Source organism: Hypanus sabinus, chromosome 2 (genome assembly GCF_030144855.1).
Source record: "Hypanus sabinus isolate sHypSab1 chromosome 2, sHypSab1.hap1, whole genome shotgun sequence".
Taxonomy (NCBI): domain Eukaryota; kingdom Metazoa; phylum Chordata; class Chondrichthyes; order Myliobatiformes; family Dasyatidae; genus Hypanus; species Hypanus sabinus.
The window spans coordinates 31,793,130-31,812,712 of NC_082707.1; the positions used below are offsets into that span (position 1 = coordinate 31,793,130).

General features: G+C 40.3%; 1 protein-coding gene across 4 annotated transcripts in view; it reads right to left on the reverse strand.

The window, feature by feature from the left end:
* Positions 1 to 19,583, reverse strand: part of rhbdd1 (rhomboid domain containing 1) — a 90,267-nt gene that overhangs the window by 38,828 nt on the left and 31,856 nt on the right. For all 4 annotated transcript variants that reach the window (XM_059943721.1, XM_059943734.1, XM_059943730.1 and 1 more), the window contains 4 exons: positions 16,177 to 16,706; positions 13,834 to 13,966; positions 12,048 to 12,136; positions 10,397 to 10,450 (listed from right to left, as the gene is read on the reverse strand). In XM_059943721.1, coding sequence (XP_059799704.1) covers positions 10,397 to 10,450; positions 12,048 to 12,136; positions 13,834 to 13,966; positions 16,177 to 16,609 — 709 coding nt within the window. In that variant the 5' untranslated portion in view covers positions 16,610 to 16,706. The remainder of the gene's footprint in view (positions 1 to 10,396; positions 10,451 to 12,047; positions 12,137 to 13,833; positions 13,967 to 16,176; positions 16,707 to 19,583) is intronic.

The window sequence follows — 19,583 nt, forward strand, 5'->3', positions numbered from 1 at the left end:
AGAGAAGGGCAAAACTGGTAGCTCCAAGATATAGATGCTTCGGATGTGACAGAGATGGATGTAAAAGAGATGGGGGAGTTTCATTACCTATGAGAGAGAATATCATGGATGCACAAAGAAAAGAAGTCTTGGAGCCTCATTCAATGAGGCCATATGGGTAGAACTCAGAAGTAAGAAACATGAAATTGCAACGATGATACCAGTGAGAACTACAAACAGATACGGAAGCATGTATTAGAAAATGTGAAAACAACGTTATTTGTAGAGGGCAATTTGATTTCCCCAGTATTGTCTGGGACTCATTAAGTGCCAGGGGATTAGATACATCAGTGGGGAGGAGGGGGTTGTTTCTTGAAGCAACTTGTAGATAGTCCAAGTATAGATGAAACTGTACTCGATCTTACCATAAGACAAAGGACCAAAAGTCATCCATTCGGCTCATCGAGTCTGCTCCACCATTTCAACATGAGCTTATCCAATCTCCCCATTAGTCCCATTCCCCCGCCTTCTCACCATAACCTTTGATGCCCTGCCTACTCAGATACCTATCAATCTCTGCCTTAAATACACCCAATGACTCGGCCTCCACTGCCACCCATGGCAACAAATTCCAGAGATTCACCATTCTTTGGCTAAATTTTTTTTTTCGCATCTCTGTCTTGAATGGGCAATCCTCAAGTCATGTCCACTTGTACTAGACTCCCCCACCATGGGAAACAACTTTGTCACATCCACTCTGTCCATGCCTTTCAACATTTGAAACGTTTTTATAAGGTCCCTCCTCATTCTTCTAAACTCCAAGGATTACAGGCTGCAGAGTTGGGCAGAAAAATGGCAGATGGAGTTCAATCCAGACAAGTGTGAGGTGATGCATTTTGGAAGACTTGAGTACAGGATTAATGGTCAGTTACTTAAGATTGTGGATGAACAAAGGGACCTTGGGGTTCAAATCCATACATCCCTCAAGGTCACTGCACAGGTTGATAGGGTAGTTAAGAAGGCCTATGGGTTGCTAGGCTTCATTAACAGGGGGATTGAGTTCAAGAGTAGAGAGGTCATGCTGCAACTCTACAAATCTCTGGTGAGACCGCACTTAGAGTATTGTGTTCTGTTCTGGTCATCTCATTATAGGAAGGATGTGGAAGCTATGGAGAGGGTGCAGAGGAGATTTACCAGGATGTTGCCTGGATTGGAGAACAAGTCATACGAAGCAAGGTTAGCAGAGCTGGGACTTTTCTCTCTGGGAGTGTAGAAGAATGGGAGGGGACTTGATAGAGGTCTACAAGATTATGAGAGGCATAGATAGGGTGGATAGTCAGTATCTGTTTCCCAGGGCACCAACGGCCAACACCCGAGGGCATATGTACAAAATTAAGGGAGGGAAGTTTAGGGGAGACATCAGGGGTAAGTTAGTTATTTTTTTTTAAAATTACACAGAGGGTTGTGAGTGCCTGGAATGACTTGCCAGGCATGGTGGTGGAGGCTTAAACACTAGGGGTATTTAAGAGCCTCTTGGACAGCACATGGATGAAAGAAAAATGGAGAGTTATGGGGTAGTGTGGGTTTAGTACTTTTATAAAGGATTATATGGATCAGCACAACATGGAGGGCTGAAGGGCCTGTACTGTGCTGTAGTGTCCTATGTTTCTATGGTACAGTCCAAGAGCGGTCAAACATACCTCATATGTTAACCCTCTCATTCTCAGAATCTTTCTAGTGAATCTTCTCTGAACCCTCTCCATTGGGGGATAAGCCTAGCCAGGTGATAGAAGTTTTAGAAGGGGAGCACGTTGGTAATAGTGGCCATAATACCATATGCTTTACGATAGTTATGGATAAGACAAGACTGGTCCTCAGTTGAAAGTAATGGAGTAAGGAGTAAGAATGGATTAAGGCTAATTGTAAATATATGGTAGGCAGGAATTTGAGAAAGTAGATTGGAGGGTAACTCCACATCAGATATCTGAGTGTCTTTTAAAGGCCAGTTGATTAGAGTTCAGGAGCAGCATGTTGCTGCAAAGATGAAATACATGGAAACTTGCACAGCAAAATAGATTGATGGGTTAGCCAAAAAAGGGAAGAAGAAGAAAAACATGTGCAAGATTCTTGAAGTTGAAATCAGCAAGGTCCTCTTGAAGAATATAAGGAGAGCAGGAAAAAAATTTAAAGGAGAAATTAGGAGGGCTAAAAGGGACATAAAATGAAAATGGCAAGTAGGACTAAAGAGACAATTTATACATACATTAGGAACAAGATGGCAGCTGAAGAAAGGGTGTGCCCACTCAAGGACAAAGGAGGGGATAATCTCTGAAAATTCTCTCATGTGACATTGTAGCTTTGAGCAGAGATTATCAATGATTAATGAATCAGTAACAATCATGGACTTTTTTGAAAAAAAGTGATTCTTGTTGCTAGTTTGTGTATTCATTGTTTTACTGTTAAAAAAGTATAACATAGATTGAAATAAATGAAAACCTGTTCAAAAATTATTAATATTAATCTTTTAAAAGGACAATTGAAAAATAACATCATATCGAAACAATATTATTGTGACCATTACTATCCAAATACTGATGTGTACACCAGATCTGTGAGGATTTCAAAACATCATCCAACATCACGTTCTTGCAACGGTCCAGTTGGCACCACGCTGACGTGAGACATCGCCTGTGAAAACAACTCACTGCTCTCGAGTTGTAAAAAAAATCATTCACTGCCTCATTTGCCAGTAAAGATAATCATTAAGTATCTTTTGGGGCAGAAAATATATTCTGTGTGCCAACAAAATTTCTGCACATGCTATCATGGGCATGCATGCCATAGATTCACAACCCCCTGCTCTCCGACATGCTGACGTTAAGAAGGGGCTGCTGAGTGTTTTAAAAAACAGTAAGGTGGATAAGTCCCCAGATCTTTTAGGGATCTATCACAGAATATGGAGGGAAGCAAGGGAGGAAATGATGGGGCTAACTCAAAGACCTTTGTACCCTCCATGGGTAAGTGCCAGAAGACTGAAGAATATCTAGTGTCGTTCTTTTGTTTAAGAAGGACAACAGAGACAAACTAATACATTGTAAGCCAAGACTATTATATCAGTGATAGGGCAACTATTTGAGAAGACACTCAGGAACAGAATTTTGCTCGTGACTTGGGAAGTATTTTCTTATTAGGGAGAGACTATATGGCTGTCTGCAAGGAAGACAATGTCTTACAAATTTAATTGAGTTTTTTTTGAGGAAGCAATGGAGATGGTTGCTGAGGGTAGGGCAGTATCTACAAGGACTTCAGTAAAACATTCATGGCAGGATGGTCCAGAAGACTAAATCACATACTGAATTGGAAAACTGGTTCTTGAAATTGGTTTGAACAAAGTCAGAGGGTAGTGGTAGAGGGGTATTTTTCTGACCGGAGGTGCGTGACCTGTGCTGTTCCACAATTATCATTGCCCAGACTTCTGTTGTTTGTAATACATCAATAATTTGGATGAAAATGTATACAGAAAATACATGTATGCAGATAACATGAAAATTGGCAGAGTTTAGGATAGCCAGGAAAGTTGTTAAAAGATGATGCAGAATAGAACTGTTGGAACTTTGGACAAAGAATTAGAATGTTGGAACTTAATCCAGAAAAGTGTGAGATGATGCATTTTGGAAGGTCAAATGCAATACCAAAGTATGTAGTAAGTAGCAAGACCCTAAAAGTTCAAAGTTCTGAGTACATTTATTATCAGAATACAGCTATGTTACCATAAAATACCATGAAATTCATTTTCTTGTGGGCATATTTAATAAATCCATAATAGAATAATAATAAATCAGTGAAAGATCACACAACCTTGTGAGTTCAATCAATGTGGAAAGGGCAACAAACTGCAAATACAAAAAAAAAAGAGAAAGATATATAGATAGATAGATAAATAAATAAGCAAGCAAGCATTGAGAACATGAGATAAAGAGTCCTTGAAAGTTAGTCCATAGGTTGTGAGAATATTTCAATGATGGGGCAAGTGAATTTATCCCCTTTGGTTCAAGAGTCTGATGGTTGAGGAATAATAACTGTCTCTGAACCTGGTGGTATGAGTCTTCAAGCTTCTGTACCTTCTTCCATTAAATGCTCTTCATATGAAAATCTGTTCAATTTTGGAATCATTTTCATGAACTTCCTTTGAATCCTCTCCAGTTTCAGCACATCTTTTCTAAACTAAAGGGGTCAACATTGCTCACAATACTCCAAGTGAGGGCTCACCAGTGCTTTATAGTCTCAACAGAGAACATAACCTGGGTGGTAGGGGTTCTCAAAGATGGATGCTACTTTCCTACACTTCACAAACTCCAAAAGGAAGTAGAGGCACTGCTGTGGTTTTTTCATAATTGTATTTATGTGCTGAGCCCAGGACAAGCCCTCCAAGATGATAATTTAAAGTTGCTGACACTCTCCCCCTCTGATCCTCAGATGAGTACGGGCTTATGGAGCTCTGGTTTCCTCCTCTTGAAGTCAATAATCAGTTCCTTGGTCTTGCTGGCATTCAGTGAGAGGCTGTTGTTATAACACCATTCAACTAAATTTTCAGTCTTCCTCCTGTATGCCAATTCACCACCACCTTTGATATGGCCCACACAGATGTGTCATCAGCAAACTTAAATATGGTGTTGGAGTGGTACTTAGCTACACAGTCATAGATGTAAAGCAAGTAGAGCAGGGCATTAAGCACACAGTCCTGTGGTTCACCTGTGATTATGGAGGTTGTGGAGATGTTGTTGCCAATCCAAACTGACTAGGGTCTACAAATGAGGAAATCGAATATCCTGTTGCACAAGGAAGTACTGAGGCCAGGTCTTGAAGATTATTGATTAGTTTTGAGGGGATTACTGTATTGAATGCTGAGCTGTAGTCGATAAAGAATGTCCTGATGTATGCTCCTTTGCTTTCCAACTGTTCCAGGACTGAGTGAAGAGTCAATTATGTGGCATCTACTGTGAACCTGTTGCTCTGGTCAGCAAATTGGAGCAGATCCAAGTGGCTTTGCAGGCAGGTGTTTCATCACCAGTCACTCAAAACACCATCAATGTTGATCTAAGTTTTACTGGATGATTGATTGATACATTAATGAACAGAGGGAGCTGGGGATGTTAGTTCAAAGCTCCCTGAAAGTGACACGTGGACATGGTGGTAAATAAGGCTTATGGCATGCTTCACTTCATTGGTCATGGTATTGAATAGAAAAGTTTGGGAGTTGTGTTGCAACTGTACAAAATTTGAGTTAGTCCACATTTACTGTGTGTATTTTTGGTCTCCACAACACAGGAAGCATGTGGAGACACTGGAGGGAGTGCAGAAGAAGTTTACAAGGATGTTAAAACAAATTGCTGGAGAAACTCAGCATGTCAGGCAACATCTACAAGGGGATAGGAAACCCTGCATCCAGACTGAGAATGTAAAAGGAGACCACTAGTTTAAAAAGGTGGAGGGTTGGTAAGGGAGGTGCTTGTAGGCAAAAGGTTAAACTAGGTGAAGAGGGAGTGAATGCGCAGATGGAGCCAGATAGGGCCACGAGTGTTGGGAGGCAACAGCTGGTGTTTGACAGGAAGGAACAGGAAAGGGTTAAGTTAAGCTTTAGTTTAATTAAAGGACTGTAGTCATCTGTCTTGATACAAAATGCAAAATCCAATTTTTGGTTAGTAAGACTATCCCACCAAGGAATTAAAGAAGATGCTGAAGGTAATCTCTAGGTCAGAGACTGTAAGCAAACAGAAGGTAAAATTTAAATTCATAAAAATCTGATCATTATCTTGCAAATGACTAAAACAATATTTATAAACTGAATTTAATGACTCGTAAACCACGTCTGGCCTTTCAGAGAGCAGGTTTATCTGGGCAGGTTACCAATGTCCCATTCAGTGAGTTTAGAACTTCTTGTTTCCTTTCGGAGCATTGAGAGCTTCAGAAACCTTCCTTTCAGTATTTAAAGAGTTCCTGGTACAAGTTTTGAGTGATTTGTTGACTTTTGCAAGACAAGGATGGGAGGATCAGATAAGATTCCAAATAACACTGTAAATTTATGAGTGACCAGTTTACTGGGTATTCTGCAATAAGAAATTACATAGCAAAAATGAAGAAAAAGGTCAAGTGGTGAAGACAGGAAGACTTTTGAAATTGTCAAAAATTAGGCATTATTTAAAAAAGGTAAGCCATTAGCAAAAGGAAAATAAATACAATAGAATTGAAAAACTATATACAAATAAAGGTTGATAAAGTGTTGGTAGATGATACAGGTAATAGCATAGTAGCGTAACGCTCTTACAGCACCAGTGCCCCAAGTTCAATTCCAGTGCTGTCTGTCTACATTCTCCCCATGACCATGTGCTCCAGTGTCCTTCCACATTCCAAAGACTAATGGGTTGGAGTTAGTAAGTTGTGGGCATGCTAGCTATGTTAGTGCTGGAAGCATGGAGACACTTAATCCAGCACAGCCGTGGATTGTGCTGCTCACTGATGCAAGCAATGCACTTCAATGTATGTTTCCATATATTCATGTAACCTGTGCGAAGAAACAGTGGCCACACCTCTGGCACAGAGTCTGGCCCGGTACCTCAGAAGGGTAGGAAAAGGAAGAGGATGGCAGCAGCGATAGGGGACTCTATAGTTAGGGGATTTTGCAGATGCAGGAGAAAAAACACGAATGGTAGTTTGCCTCCCAGGTGCCAGGGTCTGGGATGTTTCTGGTTGCGTCAATGATATCCTCAAGTGGGAAGGAGAACAGCTAGAGGTTGTGGTACATATTGGTACCAACGACATAGGTAGGAAAAGGGAGGAGGTCCTGAGACTACAGGGAGTTAGGAAAGAAGTTGAGAACCAGGACCTCAAAGATAGTAATCTCGGGATTACTGCCTGCGCCACGTGATAGTGAGTACAGGAATAGAGTGAGGTGGAGGATAAATGTGTGGCTGAGGGAGTGAACCAGGGCCAAGGATTCATATTTCTGGATCATTGGGACATCTTTTGGGGCAGGAGTGACCTGTACAAAAAGGATGGGTTGCGCTTGAATCCCAGGCAGACCAATATTCTGGCGGGGAGGTTTGTTAAGGCTATTGGGGAGAGTTTAAACTACTGTTTGTAGGTTTGCTGGAGGTTGGGAACCAAACTGAACAGATGGAGGAAGAGGCGGTTGGCTCACAAATAGAGAAAGCTTGGAAACAATGCAAGAGGGAGGATAGGCAGGTGATAGAGAAGGGACATGCTCAGACTGATGGTTTGATATGTGTCTATTTTAATGCAAGGAGTATAATGAACAAAGCAGATGAACTTAGAGTGTGGAACAGCACTTGGAGCCTTGATGTTGTGGCCATTACAGAGACTTGGATGGCTCAGAGGCCGTTTCAGAAAGGATAGGGAGGGAGGCAAAAGAAGTGGGGGCATGGCACTGCTGATCAGATAGTGCCACGGCTGCAGAAAAGGAGGAAGTCATAGAAGGGTTGTCTATGGAGTCTCTGTGGGTGCAAGTTAGGAATAGGAAGGGGTCAATAACTCTGCTGGGTGTTTTTTATAGATCACCCAGTAGTAACAGGGATATCGAGGAGCAGACAGAGAGACAGATTCTGGAAAGGAGTAATAACAACAGGGCTGTTGTGGTGTGAGATATTAATTTCCCAAATATTGACTGGCATCGTCCTAGAGTGAGGGGTTTAGATGGGGTGGAGTTTGTTAGGTGTGTTCAGGAAGGTTTCTTGACACAATATGTAGATAAGCCTACAAGAGGAGAGGCTGTACTTGATCTGGTATTGGGAAACTAACCTGGTCAGCTGTCAGGTCTCTCAGTAGGAGAGCATTTTGGAGATAGTGATCACACTTCTATCTCGTTTACTATAGCATTGGAGAGGGATAGGAACAGACAAGTTAGGGAAACGTTTAATTGGAGTGGGAGGGGGTCTATGAGGCTATCAGGCAGGAGCTTAGAAGCGTCAATTGGGGACAGATGTTCTCAGGGAAATGTACTGAAGAAATGTGGCAAATGTTCAGGGAATATTTGCATGGGGTTCTGAGTAGGTACATTCCAATGAAACATGGAAAGGATGGTAGGGTACAAGATCCGTGGTGCACAAAGGCTGTTGTAAATCTAGTCAAGAAGAAAAGAAGAGCTTACGAAAGGTTCAGAAAACTAGGTAATAATATGAATCTAGAAGATTATAACACTAGCAGGGAGGAGCTTAAGAATGAAATTAGGAGAGCCAGAAGGGGCCATGAAAAGCCCTTGGCGGACAGAATTAAGGAAAACCCCAAGGCATTCTACAAGTATGTGAAGAGCAAGTGGATAAGACGTAAGACAATAGGACCATTCAAGTGTGACAGTGGAAAAGTGTGTACGGAACTGTAAGAAATAGCTGAGGTACTTAATGAATACTTTGCTTCAGTATTCACTATGGAAAAGGATGGTGGTGATTGTAGGGATAACTTGTAGTGGATTGAAAAGCTTGAGAATGTAGATATTAAGAAAGAAGATGTGCTGGAGCTTTTGGAAAGCATGAAGTTGGATAAGTCACCAGGACTGGATGGGATGTACCCAAGGCTACTGTGGGAAGTGAGGGAGGAGATTGCTGAGCCTCTGGCAATGATCTTTGCATCATCAATGAGGACAGGAGAGGTTCCAGGGGATTGGATGGTTGCGGATGTTGTTCCATTATTCAAGAAGGTGAGTAGGGATAACCCAGGAAATTATAGGCCAGTGAGTCATACTTCAGTGGTTGGTAAATTGATGGGGAAGATCCTAAGAGGCAGGATTTATGAATATTTGGAGAGGCATAATATGATTAGGAACAGTCAGCATGGTTTGTCAAAGGCAGGTCATGCCTTACGAGCCTGATTGAATTTTTTGAGGATGTGACAAAGCACATTGATGAAGGTAGAGCCGCAGATGTAGAGTATATGGATTTTAACAAGGCATATGATAAGGTACCCCATGCAAGGCTTATTGAGAAAGTAAGGAGGCACGGGACCCAAGGGGACATTGCTTTGTGGATCCAGAATTGGCTTGCCCACAGAAGACAAAGTGTGGTTATAGATGGGTCACACTCCGCATGGAGGACGGTGACCAGTGGCGTGCCTCAGGGATCTGTTCTGGGACCCCTGCTCTTTGTGATTTTTATAAATGACCTGGATGAGGAAGTGGAGGGATGGTTTAGTAAATTTGCTGATGACACAAAGGTTTGGTGTGTTGTGGATAATGTGGAGGGCTGTCAGAGGTTACAGCGGGGCATTGATAGGATGCAAAACTGGGCTGAGAAGTGACAGATGCAGTTCAACCCAGGTAAGTGTTGGTGGTTCGTTTTGGTAGGTCAAATACGATGGCAGAATGTAAGACTCTTGACAGTGTGGAGGATCAGAGGGATCTTGGGGTCCACAGGATACTCAAAGCTGCTAAGCAGGCTGACTCTGTGGTTAAGAAGGAATACGGTGCATTGGTCTTCATCGATCATGGGATTGAGTTTAAGAGCTGAGAGGTAATGTTGCAGCTATATAGGACCCTAGTCAGACCCCACTTGGAGAACAGTGCTCAATTCTGTCGCCTCACTACCGGAAGGACATGGAGACCATAGAAAGGGTGTAGAGGAGATTCACAAGGATGTTGCCTTGGTTGGGGAGCATGCCTTATGAGAATAGGTTGAGTGAACTCGGCCTTTTCTCCTTGGAGAGACGGAGGATGAGAGGTGACCTGATAGAGGTGTACAAGATAATGAGAGGCCTTGATCATGTGGATAGTCAGAGGCTTTTCCCCAGGGCTGAAATGGCTAGCACGAGAGGGCATAGTTTTAAGGTGCTTGGAAGTAGGTACAGAAGAGATGTTAGAGGTAAGTTTTTTTTTAAACGCAGAGAGTGGTGAGTGCGTGGAATGGCCTGCCAGCGGCAGTCGTGGAGGCGGAAACGAAAGGGTCTTTTAAGAGACTCCTGGATGGCTACATGGAGCTTGGAAAGATAGAGGTGCTAAGGGTAAAGCCTAGGTAGTTCTAAGGTAGGGACATGTTTAGCAGAGGTTCGTGGGCTGACAGGCCTGTATTGCATTGTAGGATTTCTATGTTTCTATGTAACAATTAAAGTTAATCGTATTTTGTAATATTTGGTGATATGTAGATAGACAGTAAGTTTTGAGGAAGACAGTTTGGAAAGAAAATACAATACCAGATCTAGAGGGGATAAGGGTCAATATAATTCAGGAACAGCTGAAGATATAATGGAAAAGTTGAGGCATTTTATAGTGATTTTAGCAAAGAAGTAGATGCTGGCCTCAAAAATCTGCTTTTAATCGATGACACAACAATTTCTAGGACTATTTCCAATGTTTCTCTAGCCCAGTTAAGGAACAGAATGTGAAATTAGCTTAAGAAAATAAATTCAAACTAACCTTGGTTAGTGAATCTGGTTTGTTGTCTTGGGTAGTTGCTTGACGAAACAATATCTGCCAAATAAGAATTGGAAAAATCTATCACAGAGGATTGAGGTTACCAAATATTTTTGCATACCCCAACTTAAGGTATTTATTCCTTCAGGGCAATGTGTTGTCACATGGCCACATTAATTATAAATGGTAATTAATTTTAGTTTCACCTTGCATCCCTTTTCAAACATTGTTGCACCACCCCACCACCACAAAAACCCTCTCCTGGATGATTTTTAAAATAATTGAAACAAGCCAGAAAAAGTCCTTTCAGTAACTTGAAGAAAAATCAGGCAGGTAATCTACCAGCGTTTTCTATTTCCTTTCTGACGTAAGAGGTCATTTGGTACATCGTCTGTACCAGCCCTCAGAACGTATTTCTCTGCAACATATTGTCTCTCATGTACTGTGAACATCATTCTGACTGGTTGCGTCACCATCTGGTACTGAGATGCCAATGCACAGGACTGGAAAAAGCTGCAGAGTTATAAACTTGACCAGCTTCATCACGGGCACTAGCCTTCCCACCACCTCAAAATGCAAAGCTTCAAGAAGGCAGCATCCATCCAGGGCATGTTGTCTTGTCCTTACTACTATCCAGGTGGCGGCATAGGAACTTTGAAGACATATAATCACCATTTTAAGAACAGCTTCTTCCCCTCCACTATCAGATTCTGAACAGTCCATGAACTTTACTTCATTGCTCTCTTTTCACACTATTTACTTTATATTTCTTATTGCAACTTATTTTCATGTATTGCATTGCAGTGCTGCCGCAAAACAACAAATTTGACAATATACGTCAGTGATAATAAAACCGACTCTGATTCTTGAGCCCAAGGTGGTACAAGGAAGAATCAACAAAATAGGAAGGACTTTATTTCCTGGAGCAAATATTAATGAGCATAAAATCTGAGAAATAATTCAGATCAAGCAAGCATGGTTTGGAGATGAGATTCTTGCTAATGTTTACAGTGAGAAGTTTAAGCGTTCTGCTCCTTTGTCCATTCTGTTATTGAACAGCAAAAACCACTAGAGACCAGAGACCTTGCATTTAGGTACAATGACTGAAAATAAATTTTTAGAAAACACCAATGGTTGGAATGGAAGCTCTCCACCTACGTCAGTGATCAATCAGCTAATGAGTATGTAGAGCTACCACTAACATTACCCCTTTAGTGCTTTGTCTGACCTCCTCAACACATGGGAAGTGGTAGGCAAAGAGAGATGGAACAGAAGAAAATAGCAATCAAATCTGGTTCTCCTAATGAATGTTAATGCATTCACATCCCAATCACAGGGTCTTATCTGGATCCAGATAATTAGGAGATTGTTTAGGTAGTTCAAAACAATTATAAGAGCACACACTCTGGTATTTCTCAAGTCCATTAGTCTGATCTTTTTAAACTAAAGTAAATAACGTTCCTTGTTTTCACATTGGTTTCTAGCGCAGTCTTTAATGATTTTGGTTTGCTGTAATATATACTTGAGCTAATTAGGTGAAGAGCCACATGGTAATTTGGAAAGTACAAAATGCATCTGGTGATTAAATAATAAAAAGTTATGGAACAGTTAGAGGATTGAACTTTGTAGCCAAGGAGAGAGGATCATTGCCTACCAGCACATGCTTGCATTATACTCTTCAAGGGTCCTTTGACGTACAGTAATCCAACAATAATACCAGAAAGATGGCCAACAAAAGATGACCTAAGGAAAAAAATAAAGTTTTAATCATAGGCCCTAGATTTTTACTAAAGGAACACTACCTGTAGAACTGTTACTCTAGCATTTCAATTCAGCTTCTTTGCTTTCTCATTAAAAGAAAAATGAGCCAGTTTTGAATCTTGGGAAGTCTATGGATCTATTCTAATCACTATTTAAAGGTGAATGCAAGTGCAGTCAGAAGACAACCCTTCTTTCCCACTAAATCTTTAAATGATTCGTTGCCACAGAGGCTTATTTGTAACATCTAAGCTATATTTTTGTATGTATTATTGTGCAACTAAAAGGAAAGCTTATTGAAATTTAGGTCTGCTTCATTATAATCGGTCACATTATTAACATCAAATAAAACTAAAAACACTGTCGTCATTCAATTACATACCTTTACTTATTTTACTTGCAGCCATATATCTGCAATCTTTTAAACCATACAATTTGATTCAGATGCAACCAGAAAAAAAACTGTAGAGAATACTTGAAATCTCCTACCAAGTTTGGAAAAATGATTTTGTTTTAAAGTTCAGAACACATTTAGTGTTATACAAACAGGATTTAAGCAAAGTACTAGAGACCAATAAGGCAGCATGGTAGCATAGCAGTAAACGTAATGCTTTACAGCACCAGCTGTATGGTTAGGCCAGAATTCCTGCCACTGTCCATAAGGAGTTTGCACATTTGCTATGTGACCATGTGGGTTTCCTCCAGGTGGCCTGATTTCCTTCCACATTCCAAAGACACATGGTTTGGGCTGGTGAGCTGTCGGCATGCTATGTTGGCTCCAGAAGAGTGGTAACACTTGCAGGCTCCCCAGCACAAAGCTCGCTGATTTGATGCAAACGACACATTTTACTGTACGTTTCGATGTACAGGTGCTGAATAAAGTTAATCTTTAAATCTTAGACTGTAACAAACTCAGCAAGAATGCAGAATTACACCCAGCCTTGTCAAAAAATAGGTGAAGAAATGACTCTGTATAAATCTCTTGTAGTATAGCCTTCCAGTGTGCTTTTTTGCTGCATTCCTTCTCAGCTACACGTTTATTCATTCACAGAATAAGGTCCCGATGTGCTCCCATAGCCTCCATAAATAATCATGCAAAGTTTCCTATCTTTTCCAATCCTAATGCACAAGATATATTGCTCTAGACCTCCCCAGAGGGCACATAGGGAAAATATATTCTCCATTTTGAATTGCAGAAATCCTAAAATGGAGAGAATCGTTGCTCTTTCACCTCATACAACAATGACATGGATGTCAAATTCAGTTATTCGACATGCTCACCTTCTCCTTGCAAGCTGAATTTTTTTTCACCTCCCATGGAAATAAGCACCTAATCACTCCACTAAACATTTTTTTCTGATATAGTGGCGAGATATATTGTGGATCACCCAATTTGGATCATTTTCTCATAAATCCAGAAAACTCAGTATCTTAGTTCAAGATTTTCTTCTGTTAATTTCTTCAATGTTCCACCTGCTTCTCAGACCAAGTTACAACCTATTGTCCCAAACCAGTATTGAATCCGAATACCATTTAGTATATATTTACAATAGATTCACAGACTGGAGCTACACTGATGGTGAAAATGTTTCCCAAGTTTGATAAATATCCAGTTTTCTGTACTCCTTTTTAGAATTGATGTTAATAAATATAATTCATTGTATGGTAAATTGTGCACTTACCCTGGGGCAAGTAGATGAATTGCAACCAACTCAACCCAACATGCATACTGCTGCCACACTGGGATGCCCATCATATAGGTCACTCCCCCTGGGTTGTAATAGCCATTTAAAACTTTCAGAGCAAATAAAACACCTGAAAATAAAAAAAAGACATTTAACTTTCCCTCTTGTTCAATATATAATTTGGCTTCTATAGATATCACAAGTACATGTGTCATTTAAAATAATTTATATCCCAAATCCTGCATCAGTCAACATCCAGAAGAGAGTTGTATGAAAATGGCTCAATTTTTGATTTCTTCTAGGTTAATAGCCTCTACAATATGCTTTGATAGACAATTGAATTGGAGACAGTGTTTCGTATTGAGTTAGGAGATTTATGCTCTCAAATCTGCTCTTATATATTAATTTAAGAGAAATAAAATATTAAACACAACTTTTTGTTGTAGGAACATTAATACAGCACACATTTCAAAGTCCTCATTAAAATAGGTTGGCAACTGAGGTATCAATTGCTTTTGCTGAGAAGGTGATGAACAGTCCCCCTCAGAGATTAACTTTGAAGTCCAATTTAAGGTAACATTAACTTCCCCAAAAGTGAATTCAGAGCAGAGGTTAGTAATTTCCTAACTTTCCAATCCAAACTTACTTAATAAATAAGATACTAGTAAATTTCCAACTCAGTGTCACATTCCCAAAATCAAGAGCTTTGGAAACTTACTAAAGAACATTTAGAATTTATTCAGTTCTTTAGACATCCTGGCATGGAAATCACCACATTCCAGCGATTAGCCGTTCTTCACTCTTGTTAGCTATTTAAGTCAAACCCACTACATTTCTCCATTTGATTTAGTTAACATGTATCCCTCTACTTTGAGATCTTGCAAGAAAGATACAAAATACTCAAATCTTACATTTTTATGAATAATAGTGCCCATCTTTTATGGGGTCACATTTTCATAGCTCTTTAATGTAGTTAGAAAAACAACTCTTAAAAATTATATCTGCTGCAAATTCTCTTTGTATTTGTGTGGCAGAGTGGCAGAGCTGTTAGTCCCACAGTGGCACAAACCCAAGTTCAATTCTGTCTGTGGGTGCTCGCTGAATAGTGTTTGTACATTTTCCCTATGACCATGTGGGCCTCCTCCAAGGTTCCAGTTCTCTCTAAGTGCACACTGGTAGGTTAATTGGCCTTAAGTAGTTCCTAGCTTGTAGGTGAGATGTTAGAATCTGTGGGGCAAGAGGTTTTAGAGTTGCTGAAGATGTTGAGAGACTAAAAGAATAGGTTTATGTAGAATTAGTGTAAATAGGGGAGCTGAAGGTCAGCATAGACTCAGTGGGTCAAAGGACCCATTTTCTATGCTGTATTCCCTTCTGCAGCTTTAAGAGAGCATCCTGCCTGGCACTAGCCTTCAAGGCCAGATTTGCCTTGGGCATTACCCTGGATGTCCTTGACTTTGTGTACTTAAAATGGTGGGAACATTGCTATCCTACAAATGTCTACTGCACTTGGCCTTGAGCTACATCAGAGGATTCTGTATGGGGCAGATTAACCCTGGCTCATTTGCAGCTGCTCCTAACAAAATGAATGCAAGACAACGGCTGCCAGGAAAAAGGTAAAGTGATTTTCAGTGTTTTAATGCATAAAGAATGAAAAATATATGTTTTCTAAACAGGTTCCACGTGCCACTGAATGCTTGTAATGTCAAACACATTGACAAACATCCCAAGACTCCCAAACAGCTGTTGCAACTGGGGGCAGGGCTCAGCAGGCTGTCAAAGCCATTCATGACTGCAGCAGCTGTCTGTACTGAGACGGTCTAACGCTACATTCCGCTACGCTGAGGGGCTGTGAGGTTAGCTTCCGGTGAAAAACTTGTGGCAGGGACATGCTGAGGAAATATATATAAATTAATTCTGGATTTATTTAAATGCTGTATATTAATTTAAATACGTAACTACTGCCTTAGGCCTCTGGATACTGATATAATAACCTAATATATTAGACAAGATGATTATTTACTCTTGTTGAATATGACCACCCAGCTACACTTCTGAAGCTTTTGGTTTTTCGTTGCATGGACGTTTGGATCTAGTACTTTTATTAGATACTGGTACTTATCTGTGGGTTTGGTATTAACAATGCTGCTGATGCCTTTTAAGTTTCATATCTTGGTTTGTAGTTGCCACTTCCTCTACCTCTACTTTATGGTGAAAAACGTTTAGGGTTGTTCACCAGTCAATATTAATTCATGTCTATAGATGCTGAAGTTGAATAATTATATAGTGTTTAAAAAAAGATGAAAAGACTGGGGTTAAAATTCAACCAGTGAAATTCCTTACCTGAGAAGCCAACTGCACACTGTATTCTATAGTTCGGCTCATCCATTAGTTCTGCTAGAGCCACTTCCAAAATCAAGTAGACAATTCCAATCATCACCGAGAACACTGACAATAAATAGGCAAACCAGATTCTGCCAAGCCTTTGTTCCAGTCGGATTCCTTTATATAGCATTGACACCATGTTGAAATATAGGTGCCAGTCGTCAGCATGGTGAAATGGTGAATAGATAAGACGTTTCCAATCTTGTCCATTCCATGTTTCACGTACACTGATGCAAACATCCAGTAATGGCTTCATTGGTGATAAGAACAGAAAGACATTCAGTGCTATTGTTATCAGTGTGACAGGTGGGATATTCTCAAATCCCACTTGGAATAGTTGGACTAGTAGCAGCAAGAGTCCCAGGTTATCTCTACGTCGTCTGAAATACATGATTCCCACCCCTCAGTTGGAAAACTGGTTAAGAGTTCTTCGGAATAGTTAAGCCTGTACTCAGCTATAATGCTCAATGCAGATCAGTCAAATTTACCTGAAATTACAATAGCATACATTTATGTTATACAAGCACACAATAGAAATATTGTTTGAAAAATATAAGAAGCTTCATTTTAGCAATGTAATGGCAAAGAACAATCTTTGCTCAACTCAATCCTGCAAATTGGTACTATCTCTACTTAGTTCAAACTTACTTTTTCTATGTTTGTCTAAATTGTTTACTAACCATCTATTTTTATTGTGCAACAAAGTCAAGTTGAATGAACATTTAAAAGAACTGCAGATACTGGAAACCTAAAATAAAAATGGAAAAAGCTAGCAACACTTAAGACTCTTGTAAGAAGAGCTGCAATAACAAGCCCAGAAAGTGTAAGCCAACATCAGTGGTGGGAAAGTTTAAGGAAGGGATGCATTCTGAGAGACAGCATCATCATGTATTTGGAAAGGCTAGTATTTGATTAGAAATACTCACTATGGGTCTGCGCATGGGAAATTGTGTTTCACAAATTTAAGTGAGTTTTTTCTGGAGAGGTGACCAAGAAGGTTGATGAGGAGCAGGACAACAAATTGTCTATGTGGATTTTAGCAAGGCCTTTGACAAGGTCCCACTTGGTAGTCTGGTCCAGAAGGTTAAATCACATGAGAGGGAGCTTGATAATAGTTACAAAATTGGCCTGGGGAAGGCAAGAGTCAGAGGGTAGTTGTAAAGGATTTTTTTCAGGTTGGAGGCTTGACACCAGTGGGTGTGCTATGGGAAACTACAGCTAGATCTCCTATTATCAATATTAATGATTTATTGTCTTGTGTGTGTGTGTGTGTGTGTGTGTGTTTTTCATATATATAAAAATTATTTATATATATTTATATATATACACACACACACACACACACACAGAGAAAAACTTTGCTTTGCATGCCACCCAAATTCAGGTAGTACAAGGGAAAAGAATAATGGAATGCAGAATAAAGTGCATAGTTACAGCAAAGGCACAGTGCACGAAGACAGCAAGTAAAGGCTACAATGGGGTAAATTGCGAGATCAAGAGTCTATCTTACTGTACTAGCGGACAATTCAATAGGCTGAAGAGAGTGGGATAGAAGCTTGAGGAAAGGTAGTATGTGCTTCCAGGTTTTTGTATCTTCTACCCAATAGGTAGGGGATGAAAGGAGAATGTCTGGTGTCTCATGTTGGCTGATTTACCAGGGTAGTGAGAAATGCATAAAGTCCCTGCAAGTGAAGCTGGTTTCCATGATGAGCTCTGATGTAGTCGTCCTTCTGTCCAAGTGCTCAAGGGATAAGTGTAGGTACAGAAGGATGAATGTAGTTGGCACGGTTAGTAAGTATGCAAAAATCAACAGGATGCTGGACAGTGAATAAAAATTCCACAGGATCTAGATTAAATGAGAAACCGGCCCAATAACAACTGTGAATAGAATTTAACTTGGACAAGTGTGAAGTGTTGAAGTGCTAACTGGAATGTTCTTCTGCATAAGACACTGATAAGATCCTACATGGAATTCAGCATGCTGCTGTGGTAGGCCAGTAACAAGAACAATGTCATTAAGATGGACGAAGTGCAGAAAAGAATGGTGTAAGTTCCAGGTATCAGGGGTCATGAAGTGTGTGACATTACCATTATCACGGAGCAGGTTCTTGGGAAACTGAAAGGTCTGAAGGTAGATAAGTCACTTGAACCAGATGGTGTACACACTAGGGTTCAGAAAGAGGTAGCTGAAGAGATTGTGGAGGCATTAGTAATGATCTTCCAAGAATCACTAGATCCAGGAATGGTTCCAGAAGACTAGAAAAATGCAAATGTCAATCCACTTTTCAAGCAGGGAGAGTGGCAGAAGAAAGGAAATTATAGGCTAGTTAACCTGACTTCAGTGGTTGAGAAGATGTTGGAGTCATTTGTTAAGGATGTGCTTTTGAGGTACTTGGAGGCAAATGATAAAATAGCCATAGTTAGCATGGTTTCCTCAAGGGAAAATCATGCCTGATAGATCTCTTGCAAATTTTTGAAGAAGTAACAAGCAGGATAGACAAAGGAGGATTGGTTGAAATTCTGTACTTGGATTTTCAGGAGGCCTTTGACAAGGTGCCACACGTGAAGCTGCTTAGCAAGCTGTGAGCCCTTGTTACTACAGGAAAGATTCTAGCATAGATAAAGCAGAGGCTGCTTGGCAGGAGACAAAGAGTAGGAAAAAAGGAAGCTTTTGCTTTTTCTGGTTGGCTGCCAGTGACTAGTGGAGTTCCACAGTGGTCTGTGTTGGCCTTAGAATAGAGGGATGTCCTTTTAGAATGGAAGTGAGGAGCAATTTCTTTAGCCAGAGAGTGGTGAAACTCATTGTAACAGGTAGCTGGCAATGATTCGGGTGGTAGAATTGATGGCTTTGTTGCAACAGACAGATATACTTTATTGATCCCAAGGGAAATTGGGTTTTGTTACAGTCGCACCAACCAAGAATAGTGTAGAAATATAGCAATATAAAACCATAAGTAATTAAATAATTAACATTTGCAAATGATACAAAATTAGGTGGAGGGGCAGGCAGTTTAGAGGAAGTAGAGGGGCTACAGAAGGACTTAGGCAGATTAGGAGAAGGGGCAAAAGAAGTGGCAGATGGAATACAGTGTCAGAAAGTGTATGGTCATGCATTTTGATAGAAGTAGTCAAAGAGTTGACCATTTTCTAAATGGAGAGAAAATACAACAATCTGAGGCACAAAGGGACTTGGGAACCCTTGTACAGGGTAGGATTCCTTGAAGGTTGAGTGTGGAAGACAAATGCAATGTTAGCATTCATTTCAAGAGAAATAGAATATAAAAGCAATGAGGTAATTTTGAGACTTTATAAAGCACTGGTAAGGCCTCACTTAGAGTAGTGTGAGCAGTTTTGGGCCCCGATCT